Genomic DNA, 13,728 nt, shown 5'->3' on the forward strand with positions numbered 1-13,728 from the left:
GATCATACGAAGAAGTGTTTTGATCACCAACAAACCATAATGCGAAAAAGCTTGCTGGCACCAAATAAATAAACAAACAAACAGTTCTTTAAATTTCCTGAAAACTAGCTGCTGGTGAAAATCTATGTATAATGGTAGTGTGTTGCCAAAACTAACAGCCAGATGTACCAGCCTCGAGCTGCCATTGTCATGCTGATAGACTATTTTGTAAGCAAACTTTAAAATGATGCCATCAAGTTTACAATCTTGGCGCAAGTCTATGCCCAGCCTTACAATAATATCTCTTCTCACATCAAAAGCGTAACTGAAGTAAACGGCCCAAGAAGAATGTGAACGGATTTTGCGATGGTGAGATAACGTACCTTTGGGACGGCGGAGTTGAGAACATGACTCGATCTTTCGCTAATCCACACCTTCTGGCCCTCACCAAGCTGATTACAGCACTCATGCAGGGTGTCCAGGACAGAGTCATAAGGCAACACCTCGATGCGCAGGCTTTCATCACTGGGGTTATCCAAGGAAAGGTGAGTGTGCACACTTTCCTCTGTCACCCGTTTGGCATCAATGAACAGTCTAGACAGGAAGAGCATGGTTGGACATGTGTTCAATAAAACAAGAAAAGGTTACCTGGATTCCACCTTAAATGTGAGAAATGTATAATGGGGTTGGTAAAGGTGTACAAAAAATAAAAATGACCGTTTTTACAGCCATTTTTCCCTGCTGTGCAGGGGTTTGGCTTTTTCTTGAGGCAATGTTTTATGGCCGGATGCCCTTCCTGACGCCAACCCTGGTCGCCTCTTACGACACACAGGGATATGGTACACTGATTCTAACCGGGGCATACACCGGGACCAGTACACTGGCACTCATTTCGCCGACCTCGGAAGGATGACAGGCTGAGTCAACCCCCTGGTGTTAATTCAGCAGCCAACGGGGCTTGAACTCAGGACCCTGGGATCCCAAGCCACCATCCTAACCACTAAGCCAGGTTGGTAAAGGTGTACATCGTGTGGAAATCGATACTTACAAAACATTCAATCCTACATCCAAATCTTGTTTCTACTCAGGCAGTGTATTCACCTTTGTGCTTAGGAAAGGTCAGAATTTGGCGAGGCTAGCAGACCAGAAGCTTACTCCTGCGAGGGATGCCGCACGATCTTCAACGTGCACATAGTGCGTGAGGCAGTCATCTTAACATCCTTTTGGAACGATGACATTGATGATGTCGTGATGGAAGCAAATATTGAAGGACCGTCTAAAGGGACCATTGGCATGTACCAATGTCGTAGACAACACAAGTCTGATTTTTCTCACATTTTGTGTCTTCATTGATTATATTTATCTAATCATAAATGATCCAATCTCTTCACAAAAAGAAGCTATAAAAGGTTTAAAAAAAATAAAAGGCATCCACCGCTTCCTTCTCTTGCAATCGTGCGTGCAAGGCCAGTGAGTGTGGGTATGAAAATGAGTTTTCTAAGGTTGGATTTGTTCTGTACTAAACTAATCTGATTATATATATATATATATATATATATATATATATATATATATATATATATATATATATATATATATATATATATATATAAATAATACACACGAGGTGAATGCACCAGGTGTTGCCTGGGTTCTTTTTGAATGAATTTAATCTTCTGCACATAGGTCTGACGCGAGTCCAGTATCAGTTCCGTATTGGGCCACGGTAGTCATAGCCTCAGGGAGTTGGTGAGGGGGAAACACCCCCCCCTCCCCCCAGCTGAGGCACCTCATCACTTTGCCTATAACCTTCTCAGGGCCCATGCCGACATTTCCTCCTATCTTTCACTGTTCAGGAGATGAGTGCGTGCAGAGCCGAAGGGGTTTGGTGAGGGGGAAACACCCCCCCCCGCCCCTAGCCGAGGGGCACGCCACCTTGCCTATAACCTTTCTGGAGCCCGTCCTGACATTTTTTGCATCAGAGGTTTCCTTCTGTCTTTCACCATTCAGGAGATTAGCGCATGCAGACAAACAAAAACTTCAAATTATATATTAATTAATTATATACATGTGTATGTGTATGTATGTATGTATGTATGTATGTATGTATGTATGTATGTATGTATGTATGTATGTATGTATGTATGTATGTATGTATGTATGTATATATATATATATATATATATATATATATATATATATATATATATATATATATATATATATATATATTCTGTCTCTATCGAATCGGCCCCACTTCTAGTAACCCCATCATGTTGCATAATGCTGGAATCCTATTGGCAAATAGAGATGCAACAAAACATTTTTAAACCTACAGGGAAGGGGATTCAGGGTGCGGGTAAGACCCCAATTCTCTCTATGTAAATGTGTGTCGTATTGCGCCACCCAGTGGTCGGCAGTATTACTAATCATTTTATCTAAATTGTCAAGCTCACAATTCTGGTACCCAACAACCAGACTCGAAATGTGTATCCAGAAGCACTGCAGTAGTCATTGTTTTATTGTATTATTGCCCGTTTTGCCCGTTATTTTGTATTAAATACCTATATATTAATACTGAAGGACCAATTTTGTGCTCCTCCTAGCTGTCACATCACGTTTTTCTTGGTACTGTGACCTGGACTGAAAGAAACATGGTACCTGTAAGAGTGCATCACACATAATGGCAATTGTCAAGCTTCAACTCTGAAGCTGAATAAACACTTCTCGTTTTACATGGCGACGTGTGACGTCACCCCTGAGAGGCGTCAGGACGTCATGACATCATCGTTTATTCGCTGACGCCATTACGTCCGTCGTCAGAAAATTACTGCTGAGAGGTGTAATTACTAATTCCACTCCTCGAAAATAGCGTCTGCAATGTAAAATCCTCTTCTGCACATGGTGACTACCTCAGAATGTGAATTTGACACAAAAAAATGCAACAAGAAACATTGTACAGTAGACACCGCTTTTTAAATCCACCATGGGACCACGCCATTTGGATTTATTAAGTGGAGAACCTATTTTCAGCCACCTACTGGATAGATAAGACAAAAAGCGAATGTCGTTAAACACTGCTTTATGCTACAAAAACATTGATTTATCAAACGGTGACAAGGGGATTGTTCAAAAGAATCTCTCCAAGGTCGCTTGCTTGGGAGGGAAGGTTTTGCGCAAATGTTCCTTTCTTGAATCCGTCACGTGGCGGAAATCAGGATGGGCAAAACTTGAGAGCTGCAGTCCCCTGTCCAATTTGGCGAGTGCCGTCCGCATCTCTGCAGCTGTTGGCATCGGCTCTGGTTCGTCGTCGCTTTCTTCCCTTGGCTCTTGGGATTTGGAGTCGGAGGGATTCGAGCGGCGGCGGGATTCGAAGTCCGTCACCAGTTGCTGTTGTTGTTGGTTTTTCTTTTTCACTCTGCGGCAGCGCATACGACATCAAGCTTAGGTTGAGACCGCGCACGTGCATTTATTAAACGGCAGATTTCTCGATGTAAAATTCCGTTCCAACTCATTTTGGTCACAATCAGCGGCTGGATTTTATAACCGTGGATTTATAAAGTGGCGTCTACTGTATCTTCTATCTATCTATATATTAATACTGAAGGACCAATTTTGTGCTCCTCCTCGTGGTCGCGTCACGTTTTTCTCGGTACTGTGACCTGGACTGAAAGAAACTTCGTACCTGTAAGAGTGCATCGCGCATAGTGGCAATAGTCAACCTTCAACTCTGAAGCAGAATAAACACTTTTCGTTGAGATGGGGGCGAGGAGTGAAGAGGCGGGGGGCAAGGTAAGCAAATTTTTGGGCGGAGGTAAGCAAATTGAAAGCGGGAGACAGGGGAAAATTGGGCGGGGGCTGGGTTGAATGAGGCGTAGATGAGTGTGAGGGGGTGGACAGGGGGAGGGGGACCCGGGGGCAAGTGGGGCAGGAAATCAAAAGACGGGAGGTGGGGAGTGAAGAGGCGGGGCCAGGGTAATTACATTTTTGGGCGGGGGTAAGCAAATTGAATGGGGCAGGGGTGGGGGACGAGTCGGCGGGGGCAAGCACACCCTGTCCAGTCCATGTCCCTCGAGTGTGAGTGAGCTGGTGAGGGAGGTTGAATGAACGGAATCCGTCTGTGACGGGGTTTCAGCTCGTTGTATTAATTCTTACATCAATATGAAATCATTTCCTGCTAAATTATATGCGATGAATTAATTGGAATTATCTATGGTACCTGGCTCTCTTTTTGTAAACTCTAAATTCCTTCCGCACAAGGTGCTGGTACCTCTGCTCTCTCTCTCTATCGAGTGCAGCCTGTGGCTGCCGTTTGCATCATTGGTTGGGACGCGGCTATGCCGCTGATGCAGTGTCCCCCTTACCAGTACACTGGTACTCATTTTGCCGACCTCGGAAGAATGACCGGCTGAGTCAACCTCCTGGTGTATATTAATTCAGTGGCCAACGGGGCTTGAACTCAGGACCCTAGGATCCCAAGCCGCCACTCTAACCACTAAGCCAACACCAGGCTTAGGTATCTCTGCTAGTATGTACGTATGTAAACGTTGTTATCCACCACCCATGGGACTTTTCCCCTGCCGGTTAATGAAATATCCATCCCACCATCCATTGGAACCATACTCTGTGCAGTGCGTTGGTGCTGCCGAAGCAGTCTCCTTGGCTATTGGTCACAAACCTGGATGGGACGCCACTCCGACACAGGATACCAGCAAGCTGGCACTCATTTTGCCGACCTCGGAACGATGACAGGCTTAGTTAACCCCACCTGGCATTCATTCAACAGCTGAGCGGGATTTGAACCGAGGAATCTAGGATCCCAAGCCCCCCACTCGAGCCATTAAGTAAACACCAGGCATAATGAAATATGCCTGTTCTTTAAATGTTTTGTTTTTTTTGGAATATGTCGTCGAGGCTCGTGGAATGGCTCATGCACTGAATGCATCAGGACGTAACGGACAAAAACAGGATGCAAACACACACGTGCATGGGGTGGACAAGATGGACACAGATGGAAACTCCAAGGAAGGAAAACGTTATGTACAATGGTACAAAAGAGCAACTTATTAAACTTTGCCTGTGAAAGATGGATGAAATAACTATTACAGTACATTATAAAAGGTAATTACCGATTAATTATGCAAAACAATAACGCACCTGTATTATAAAACATCAATTAGTTTTTAGAAGTTGATGGACAATCAAAAGTGTCAACTTCCACTTTCTCGGACTCATCATCTTGTCGAACTCGAGGCTTTCTTGACCCATTACCTCATGTGGGAATGCTGCATTGTTCCTTGCCTCTTCTTCATGAAATGTTTTTGTATGAGGTTTAGATACATCACTTCATCTTGATCTTTTGCTAATCCACACCTTCTGGCACTCGCCAAGCTGATTACAACAAATGTGAGGATGTCACTTCCTGTAGTTCGCAAGAGGCTGTGTAAGCTTGACCAGAACAAAACAAGTGTTATTTGTGTGTTGTTTTGCGTATTTTGTTATTGTGATTTGTGTCGGGGGCTGTGGAACCTGTATTTATAAAGGTTGTAGTTGTATTCATAACAGTTTTAGCAGGTATTTGAGTTAGTTGATTGACAGAAGCAGGGGGAGGCCTCGTATTAAGTTTTGCGTTAAGTCAGTTGGGGGCTTGGGAGCATGGGGATAAAAAAAGGTTATAAATATAGACCGAAGGAGAAAGGAAGAGTTCATAAAATGTGATAGATGCTCGATGTGTGCCATGCCAACAATAGGGGAAGCAGAGGGTTCTTACTGTTGTAGGAAGTGTGAGGAAATCGTCCACTTGAGGATGGTTATTACCGGGTTTAAGGAACGCATCGATAATTTGCAGCAAGTAGCAGAATGTGAGAAATTTGAAGACAATAGTTGGTTACGGTTGTGGAGTGAGGTTGCTGACGACATTGGCGGTGGTGACGGCGCAGCGGGTGCAGGCGGTGGTGACGGCGCAGCGGGTGCAGGCGGTGGTGACGGCGCAGTAATAGAAATGGGTGGACATGAAGTATGGGAGACAGTTTTGTGGGTGATGAGATGATTAAATATGTAGATTCTTCATTCTGCAGGAAGGATTGCACACATAGAATTCTGTGTCGTTTTGAAGGAGCGGGAGTTGGGGACATTGAAGGAAGGGGAAATGATATTGTATCGGGTCATGGCAGGAAGAAGTTGGTTGTGGTACACCGAGGTGTGAATGATGTCAGGAAAGTTTACTCAGAGGTTTTGAAAAATCGATACAGGATATTGGGTAAGCGGCTGAAGGCAAAGGGTTGTGAGGTAGTTTTCTGTTATTCTCCCAAGATTAGGAAATGATATAGAAATTATGAGCAGAGCGATAGACGTCAACCAATGGCTGGAAGAATGGTGAAGGGAGGAAGTTTTTGCTTTTTACAAGCAGTGGGAATAATTTCAGGGTCAAAGGGAGTGTTTCCAGAATGATGGCTGTATATTAAAGAGCAGGTTTTGGGTCGCTGACGACTTCGCGTGATTCGAAGGTTGTAAGCACATTAATAATCGTTGGGTATTTATTTTCTTACATTTGAAACTCAAAATATGCTAAAATTAACTTTTAAGTCAAAGCTTTTCTCGGCGATCGAAAAACAGACCGGAAGTTAACGAAGATGCTATGACGTCACGTTCTCCGAAAACTTCGTGAACATTCGGAAACAGTGTGTAAACAATGGCGAGATGCCAATCAGAGAGTGATTTCAGCGGCGATTAAATTGAGTGTGTTCATTCCGATATTGCCGAGGACGAGTCGGAGGATGATGGGAATTTATACTATGGAGTCTCTGGCCCTGAGCCATATAAATTTGAGCCACTTGCAAGTGACAGAAAACGGCCTATTTCGTGTACAAGTGGCAGGACTGACTGTCTGGCAGTTCACACTGACAGACTCCAGCAGACAGATTGGTTTATAGATTTTCATTTTCTTGTTCGATGCATAAAATAATGTAAAGTTTGATTCGTCTGTGACTTGATATAATAATTTTTTTAACCCTCTAGTAGCCTGGTGTCGGCTCAGCGGTTAGGGTGGTGGCTTGGGATCCTCAGGTCCTGAGTTCAAGCCCCGTCGGCCACTGAATTAATACATCAGGGGGTTGACTCAGTCTGTCATCCTTCCGAGGTCGGTGAAACGAGTACCAGTTCCAGTGTGTGTACTGGTAGAGGGACACTGCATCAGCGACACAGTCGCGCTTCAAGAAATGATAGCTACCCCGGCAGCTAAGCTGCCATACGACCACCACCAACCCTCTAGTCACTCAAGAGTTAGAAATAGAATGAATCAATAATGGACCCAAATTTCATGGACCCTTGGTGTTGAAGTCTTTCTGACAGCTGAGCTTGACCCCAGCGAAAGTGATGAAGGCGTGGCCGACGGGGAAGAGATTCTCAGCCGCGTTCCCCATTACAGGTTACAACATACGGACTTCCGGATAATGATGACTTAATCTATTCTAATAATTTCTCGATTTCTTATGCGCATTTCTAGATAAACACAATGCCCCAATCCTTGAGAGGTGACACAGTGCGAGAAGATGAAGCAGGAGCCAGCTGAGGAGGAGAAGGCTGAATGGTGGGCACAGCGTCATGCTTGTTTTGAAACCGAGCTCACTCATCGCGTTGCCTTCGTAATCCTCGGCTGTGAAATGGTCACCACAAACGACAAGTCTGTCCAAAGGGTCCTCTTTACCCGTTTTCTTTGGGGGAAAATTCGTCCGTTTTGTTTGTACAAATCTTATCCACTGCCGGCGAATGTTTGATTCCTTCGGGAATCGGTGGGAGCGATTACCCGTTTTCCAGCCATTTTCGCAAAACATGACGACACGTACGAGGCACGATGTACAAATATCCAAATAACTTTGTTTTACAATAATTGAAAATAAAAAAGAATAATATAGACAGTTGCAAGCTCAAAATAAGCGAAAGAACGGCCCGCTCAACTCGACACTTCTTCAATGAGCGAGTGAGGCCGCTTTCTTTTAGAGAACGTGACGTCACCATCCATATATGGGCACGCGGCTGTTTTTTTCAACGGCCTCGAGAAATAACAACTTCGGAGTTAAATTTCATTAATTTTCCCAATAGTTAGGCAACCACAATAGTTTGCATCGAACTATTTAATGCACATATAATCATATTGATAAATTTTCAGAACATGTTTGGTGACCTGCAACCTGCTGTTAAAATAGAAATGGGGGCAGGAAGGTTTGCAGTGGGAATTGAGGAATAAATTTTTGTAGGTCAGTGGAGGGGAGGGAAGCTATTAAGGAAGGAACTGATAATGTAATTGTGATGACTAAGGCCAGGTAAGAAAATAGAATTTCAGGAAGGGGAAGTTAAATATATTCTATACCAATGCCAGAAGTTTAGATAATAAATAATATGTTTGTGGGGTAGATTTGATGATTAATTATTATTTTAATTTTATTTTTTTTAAGTACACTGTCGAGGCTCGTATGAGAGCTAACACACAGAAACGCACAACAAGGGAAGCAGGAGACAAGAAGGGTGGGAGAGGGAAGGACAAAACTGGGGAACTGACATGAAGAGACCTGTGGAAGGGAGAGGGATGGGGTGTAAACAAGATGGACTCCACAGGGACTTTCAGGTCCTTACACAACAGGGACTTTCACGAAGGAAAGCAGGGAATTTGAAGGACGTGGGTTTGGTGTGGATTAACGGGGGTAGAAAACATCGTGGTTTTAGATGGGGGAAGATAAGGGATGGTGGTGAATAACTGTTTTGAAGACCTGGAGGGAAAAGTGGATTGAAGAGAGTGTGGCAATTTGTTTCAATGGCAGGAAAGAAAGAAGAATGAAAGAGTGAAGGAGATTCTTGATTTTGGTAGTTTTACCAGAAGGGGGTTGCTGGAGGACTTTGAGCAACCTGCAGAAATAATCGCAGACAGAGCAAGGGGGGGGGGGGTGGTGGTGGAAGAGCTGGAGAGGAGAGGGTAGAAGACAGAAAGACCACCGAACTGCCTGCGTTCAGAGAGGGTGAGAGACCCAGACTCAGCCTCATCGCGGGAGATACCAATGATCCTAAATGCCTTGGTTTCCACAGCGTGAAGCCAAGAAAGGTAAGAGGCAAGAGCACCAGCCCAGAGGGGAGAGCGGTACTCCATCAGGCTGTGGACGAAAGCTTTGCATGTGGTCAGGAGCTCAGGTGTGCCAAGGAAGGACTTTGCACAACGGAGGATACCCAGTTGGCGACTAGCTTTGAAGACCAGCTTGGAAACGTGGCTTTCCTAAGAAAGATCATGGCAGATAGTGAGACCGAGAAACTTGAATGAAAGGACTTCTTCAAGAGAATTGTTGAGAAAGTAGATATTTGGGGGGGGGCTGAGGGGGGGTTCCAGATGGTCCTTTCGGAGAGACATTGTGAGAGTGTGAGATTTGTCAAGATTGAAAGACATGTTCCACGTGTTGGACCAGCTTGTGATTTTATCCACAAGATTTAGATTTAGAAGCAAACACGGAGTTTAGGCATTCAGCCTTTTCATGTGCAGTGTCAGCAGTGCGGCCATTCGAGGTAACGAAGAGCCTGGAAGGGGAACATACACCAGAAACAGACTTACGGAGATGCCACCAGGATTTGAAGGAGCGAGATAGGTTTGAGAGTTCAGACTTGAGATGAGAAAGATGTTGTTTTCTGGCTCTCCTGAGGGTAGATACACACTTGTTCTGAGCTTTGTGGAAGGAACTGAGATTACCCTCAGTTGGATTAGCCTTCCATGAGGTGAAGGCAAGTTGTTTCAGGACAACTGCTGTGCCACAAGCTTCAGTGTACCATGGGCAGGAGGAAGGGTAGGACAACTGAAGACGAGAGGGGATAAATCTGTGCATGAAGGAGCAAGTTTCTTTGAAAGAATTCCCAGGATGAGTTGACATCAGAGGAAGTAGAGATGAGAGACCAGTCAAGAAGTTTGATAGCTGCTTGAAGTCCCTGCCAGACTCAACGGCGCTGAGGTGGTTCTCCAATAACAGCCAGAGAGATGTTTACTTTGACAAGCATGTGGTCAGATGAACCGAGTGGAGCGGAGGAAGAACAGCAAATATTTTCAGGGGTTTTGGTCAAAATCAGATCCAGAAGAAATGGAGTAACGTTGGTTGAGATCCGGGTCGGGAAGTTGACAGATTGTGTCAGTCCCAATGAGTCGCAGAAGTCTTTTGCTGAAGTGCCATAACAGGAGAGAGAGAGAGAGAGGAGAGAGAGGAGAGAGAGAGGAGAGAGAGAGGAGAGAGGAGAGAGAGAGGAGAGAGAGAGGAGAGAGAGGAGAGAGAGAGGAGAGAGAGAGGAGAGAGAGAGGAGAGAGAGAGGAGAGAGAGGAGAGAGAGAGAGAGAGAGAGAGAGAGAGAGAGAGAGAGAGAGAGAGAGGGGAGAGGGAGAGGGGAGAGAGAGAGAGAGAGAGAGAGAGAGAGAGAGAGAGAGAGAGAGAGAGAGAGAGAGAGAGAGAGACAGAGAGACAGAGAGAGAGAGAGAGAGAGAGAGAGAGAGAGAGAGAGAGAGAGAGAGAGAGAGAGAGAGAGAGAGAGAGAGAGAGAGAGAGACAGAGACAGAGACAGAGACAGAGACAGAGACAGAGACAGAGACAGAGACAGAGACAGAGACAGAGACAGAGACAGAGACAGAGAGATACCCACACCCAGCCAACTGGTATGATGACAACTGAAGTCACCACAAATGAGGAAGAGAGAGAGGATGGAAGATGGTCCACGTTTTCAGAGAGCAAGATGTAAATTGAGTCATCACTGTTTGGTGGACGGTACAATATACATATAAACATGAGGTAGGAGTGCAGGGGAAGCCATAGCCAGAAGTATTCCTGGGGGTGCAGGGGAGAGAGGGCAGTGCATGGTGAGTGAGGAATAGATTCTTTGATGAAGAGAGCAACTCCTCCACCAGAATGAGGATCAGGTCTGTCATACCGGAGGAGGGAGTAACCAGGGAGAGATAAAATGGAGTCAGAGACGTCTTGAAGGAGGAAAGTTACTGTTAAGCAGGTTAATGTCTAGTTTGTCAGTGGCGACCTGTATGGAAAGATGTGTCAGGTTTGAGGTTCACACTGTTAAGGAAGAGGGAGGGGAGGAGGTTTTGTATGGAGGGGAAGGAGAGGGGAGGGTAGGTAAGGAGAGTTGTTGAAAGAGTGTGGAGGATTGCAGAAGAACTGGGGGAAAGGGCCAGATGAGGAGGAGAAAAGGCTCGGTGGTGATGGGTTGAGGTACGATGGGGAGTAATAAGAGAGGGGGTAGAAGGCAATTGAAGATTGGAGGAGGTGGAGTGACGAGATGGGAGAGTGGGGAAAGGAGGCAGCTTTGTGGATGTAAGGGGGGGTGGACTTTAGGAAGGGGGAGTGAGGGAGAAGGGTGAGGGGGGAGTTTTTGAGAAAGGTGAGAGGGAAGCTTGGAGGGAGAAAGAGTGTGAAGTTTGCTTTGAGAGGGAAAGGAGATGAGAGCAGGCACAGTCAAGATGCAGGAGGGCGATGGGAGAGGTGAGGAGAGGGCAAGGATAAGACTTGGTTGAGGTGTGGTGAAGAAGGGAGCGGGCAGGGGGAGGTGCAAGATTTGAGGGGTTGGAAAGTGGTTGAGGTGTGCTGAGAGGAAGGAAGGAGCACGTTTCTGATGAGGAGTGTACCGATTGAGAGAGTGCGATATTTGTTAAGTTAGAATGGAGTCCACAGATGTTAGAACACCACACACTTTGGGATAACAGAGGAGTCGTCGATACTGAAGCAAAAGACAATGAAGAGAGGTGCTAAGGGCGGAGGTAGGATGAGGGGCAAGATGGTAGGTGTTAGGAGGAGGTAGATTTAAGTAGGTGGAGTGAATTGGCAGTGAAGTTGGAAAAAAAAGAAAAAAAAAAAAGGACGATTGATGGAACACGAACATACATTGCAAACTGGGATTTAAATATTTTTTTTAACTCAGAGATGTGATTAAAGACATTACGTGAGGGATGCAATAAAGGAGAATTAAGAGAATGGAGAAAATAAATGTTATAACAGTCGGACTTTTTAGATTCGGGATGAAGGAAAGGTCGAATTGAAGAAGAAAGAGTCGTTAATTATGATACAATAACGAGAACCACACGTGTGAAAGAGGAAGTTGAAACATTTTAAGAGACCGTTTTTTTGACAAAGATTACGTAAGATCAGGAAAGGAAAAGTTGAAGAAAAATCGTGTCGGTGTTGGTGAATTTGGATTGGCAAACACACAAGCAAGCTGGTAGTTTGACGAAAGTTACAGGAAGAAGAAGAAGAGGGGATAGAGTAACAAGTGGTTTCAGGAGGTGTAACGTGAGCGGTTAAAAGAATAAAGAATTTATTTTAAGATTAGCTAAAATTAGGTAAAGGAAAGGTTGAAGAAAAAAAATAATTGAAGGTGAATGATGAATATGGGTCAGCAGAAGTAGTAGATCGTAGATCGGCAGAAGGAGGAGGAAGAAGTCGGTACAGGAAGTCACGTGGTTACGTGGGGTAAGGTTTTTTTGTATCTTTTAATAAATATATTTTAAGACATGAAACAGAGGGCATAGTTGAGAGGGATAGACCACGACAAAAACGACTGGAAAACTTATCTTTGAGAAAGTCAGCAGAGACCCTGAAAAAGAACCGCCACCATCGCTTTAATTAGTTTGTATTTAAACAAATACAAACTAATTAAAGTAGTCAGCTTGGGTTTACCAAAGGTAGTTCCTGTCTAAAAAATTTTTAGAGTTCTATGAAGCAGTGTCTGATTGGGTGGATGAGGGAAAGGCAGTGGACATGGTATATCTGTACGTTAATAAGGCATTTGATAAAGTACCACATCGGAGGTTGTCAGCCAAAGTGAGGGCTTGTGGAGTGGCTGGTCAGGCAGCGAATTGGATTGCAAACTGGCTTAGTGGAAGGAAGCAAAGGGTGTCTGTGAGTGGGAGGATGTAAATAGCGGGGTACCTCAGGGATCAGTACTCAAACCATTGCTGTTCATTATTTACATCAGTGATTTGGATAGTGGGGTGAAGAGTCGACTGTCCAAACTTGCAGAAGACACAAAGCTTGGAGGTAAGGTGGATAAGCAGAGGGGGTGGTGATCAGATTCAGGAAGTTATTGATACTTGCATTGATTGGGCAAAAGATTGGCAAATGGAATTTAACCTGAGCAAGTTTAAGGTGTTGGGGATGGGAAAGAACAATGAAAATAGAGATTACATGATGCAAGGGGTAATTTTGGAGTGTGTCACACAGGAGAAGGATCTGGGGGTAGGTAATATATATATATATATGGGAGGTAAGCAGGCAGCACAATGCCAGGCAGCTATAGGTAAAGCAAACAGGGTTTTAGGTTGTATTCGGAGGATCATTTATCGATCAAAACAGGTGGTGTTCACATTGTACAGGAATTTAGTGAGGGCCACATCTAGAATATTGTGTGCAGTTTTGGTCACCACATTTCAGGAGGGACATAGATGCCATAGAGTGGGTTCAGCGTAGGGCTACTAGATTAATTCCAGGCCTAGCTAGACTTAGCTATGGGAGCGGTTGAAGGAGACAGGGCTTTATTCACTAGAAAGGAGGTGGTTACGAGGAGATACGATAGAGATGTTTAAGATAATGAAAGGTATCGATAAAATAAGTGCAGATTAATTATTCAAGAGTAGACAGTGATAGGACCAGGACCATAGCCTGAGAGTAAAGAAGAGGAGAGTTAAGACGGTAGCAAGGCAGGGGACTTTTACTCAAAGAGTAGTTAATGC

The 13,728-nt window shown here is 44.7% G+C and overlaps 1 protein-coding gene across 4 annotated transcripts in view; it reads right to left on the bottom strand.

Annotated features, from left to right (window-relative positions):
- Nucleotides 1-13,728, bottom strand: part of XPNPEP1 (X-prolyl aminopeptidase 1) — a 65,846-nt gene that overhangs the window by 16,757 nt on the left and 35,361 nt on the right. For all 4 annotated transcript variants that reach the window (XM_085877156.1, XM_085877161.1, XM_085877163.1 and 1 more), the window contains one exon: nucleotides 363-573. In XM_085877156.1, the coding sequence (XP_085733282.1) occupies nucleotides 363-573 (211 nt within the window). The remainder of the gene's footprint in view (nucleotides 1-362; nucleotides 574-13,728) is intronic.

The sequence above is a fragment of the Eptatretus burgeri genome, chromosome 1 (assembly GCF_056783735.1).
Source record: "Eptatretus burgeri isolate ZD-2024b chromosome 1, Ebu_testis_v1, whole genome shotgun sequence".
NCBI lineage: Eukaryota > Metazoa > Chordata > Myxini > Myxiniformes > Myxinidae > Eptatretus > Eptatretus burgeri.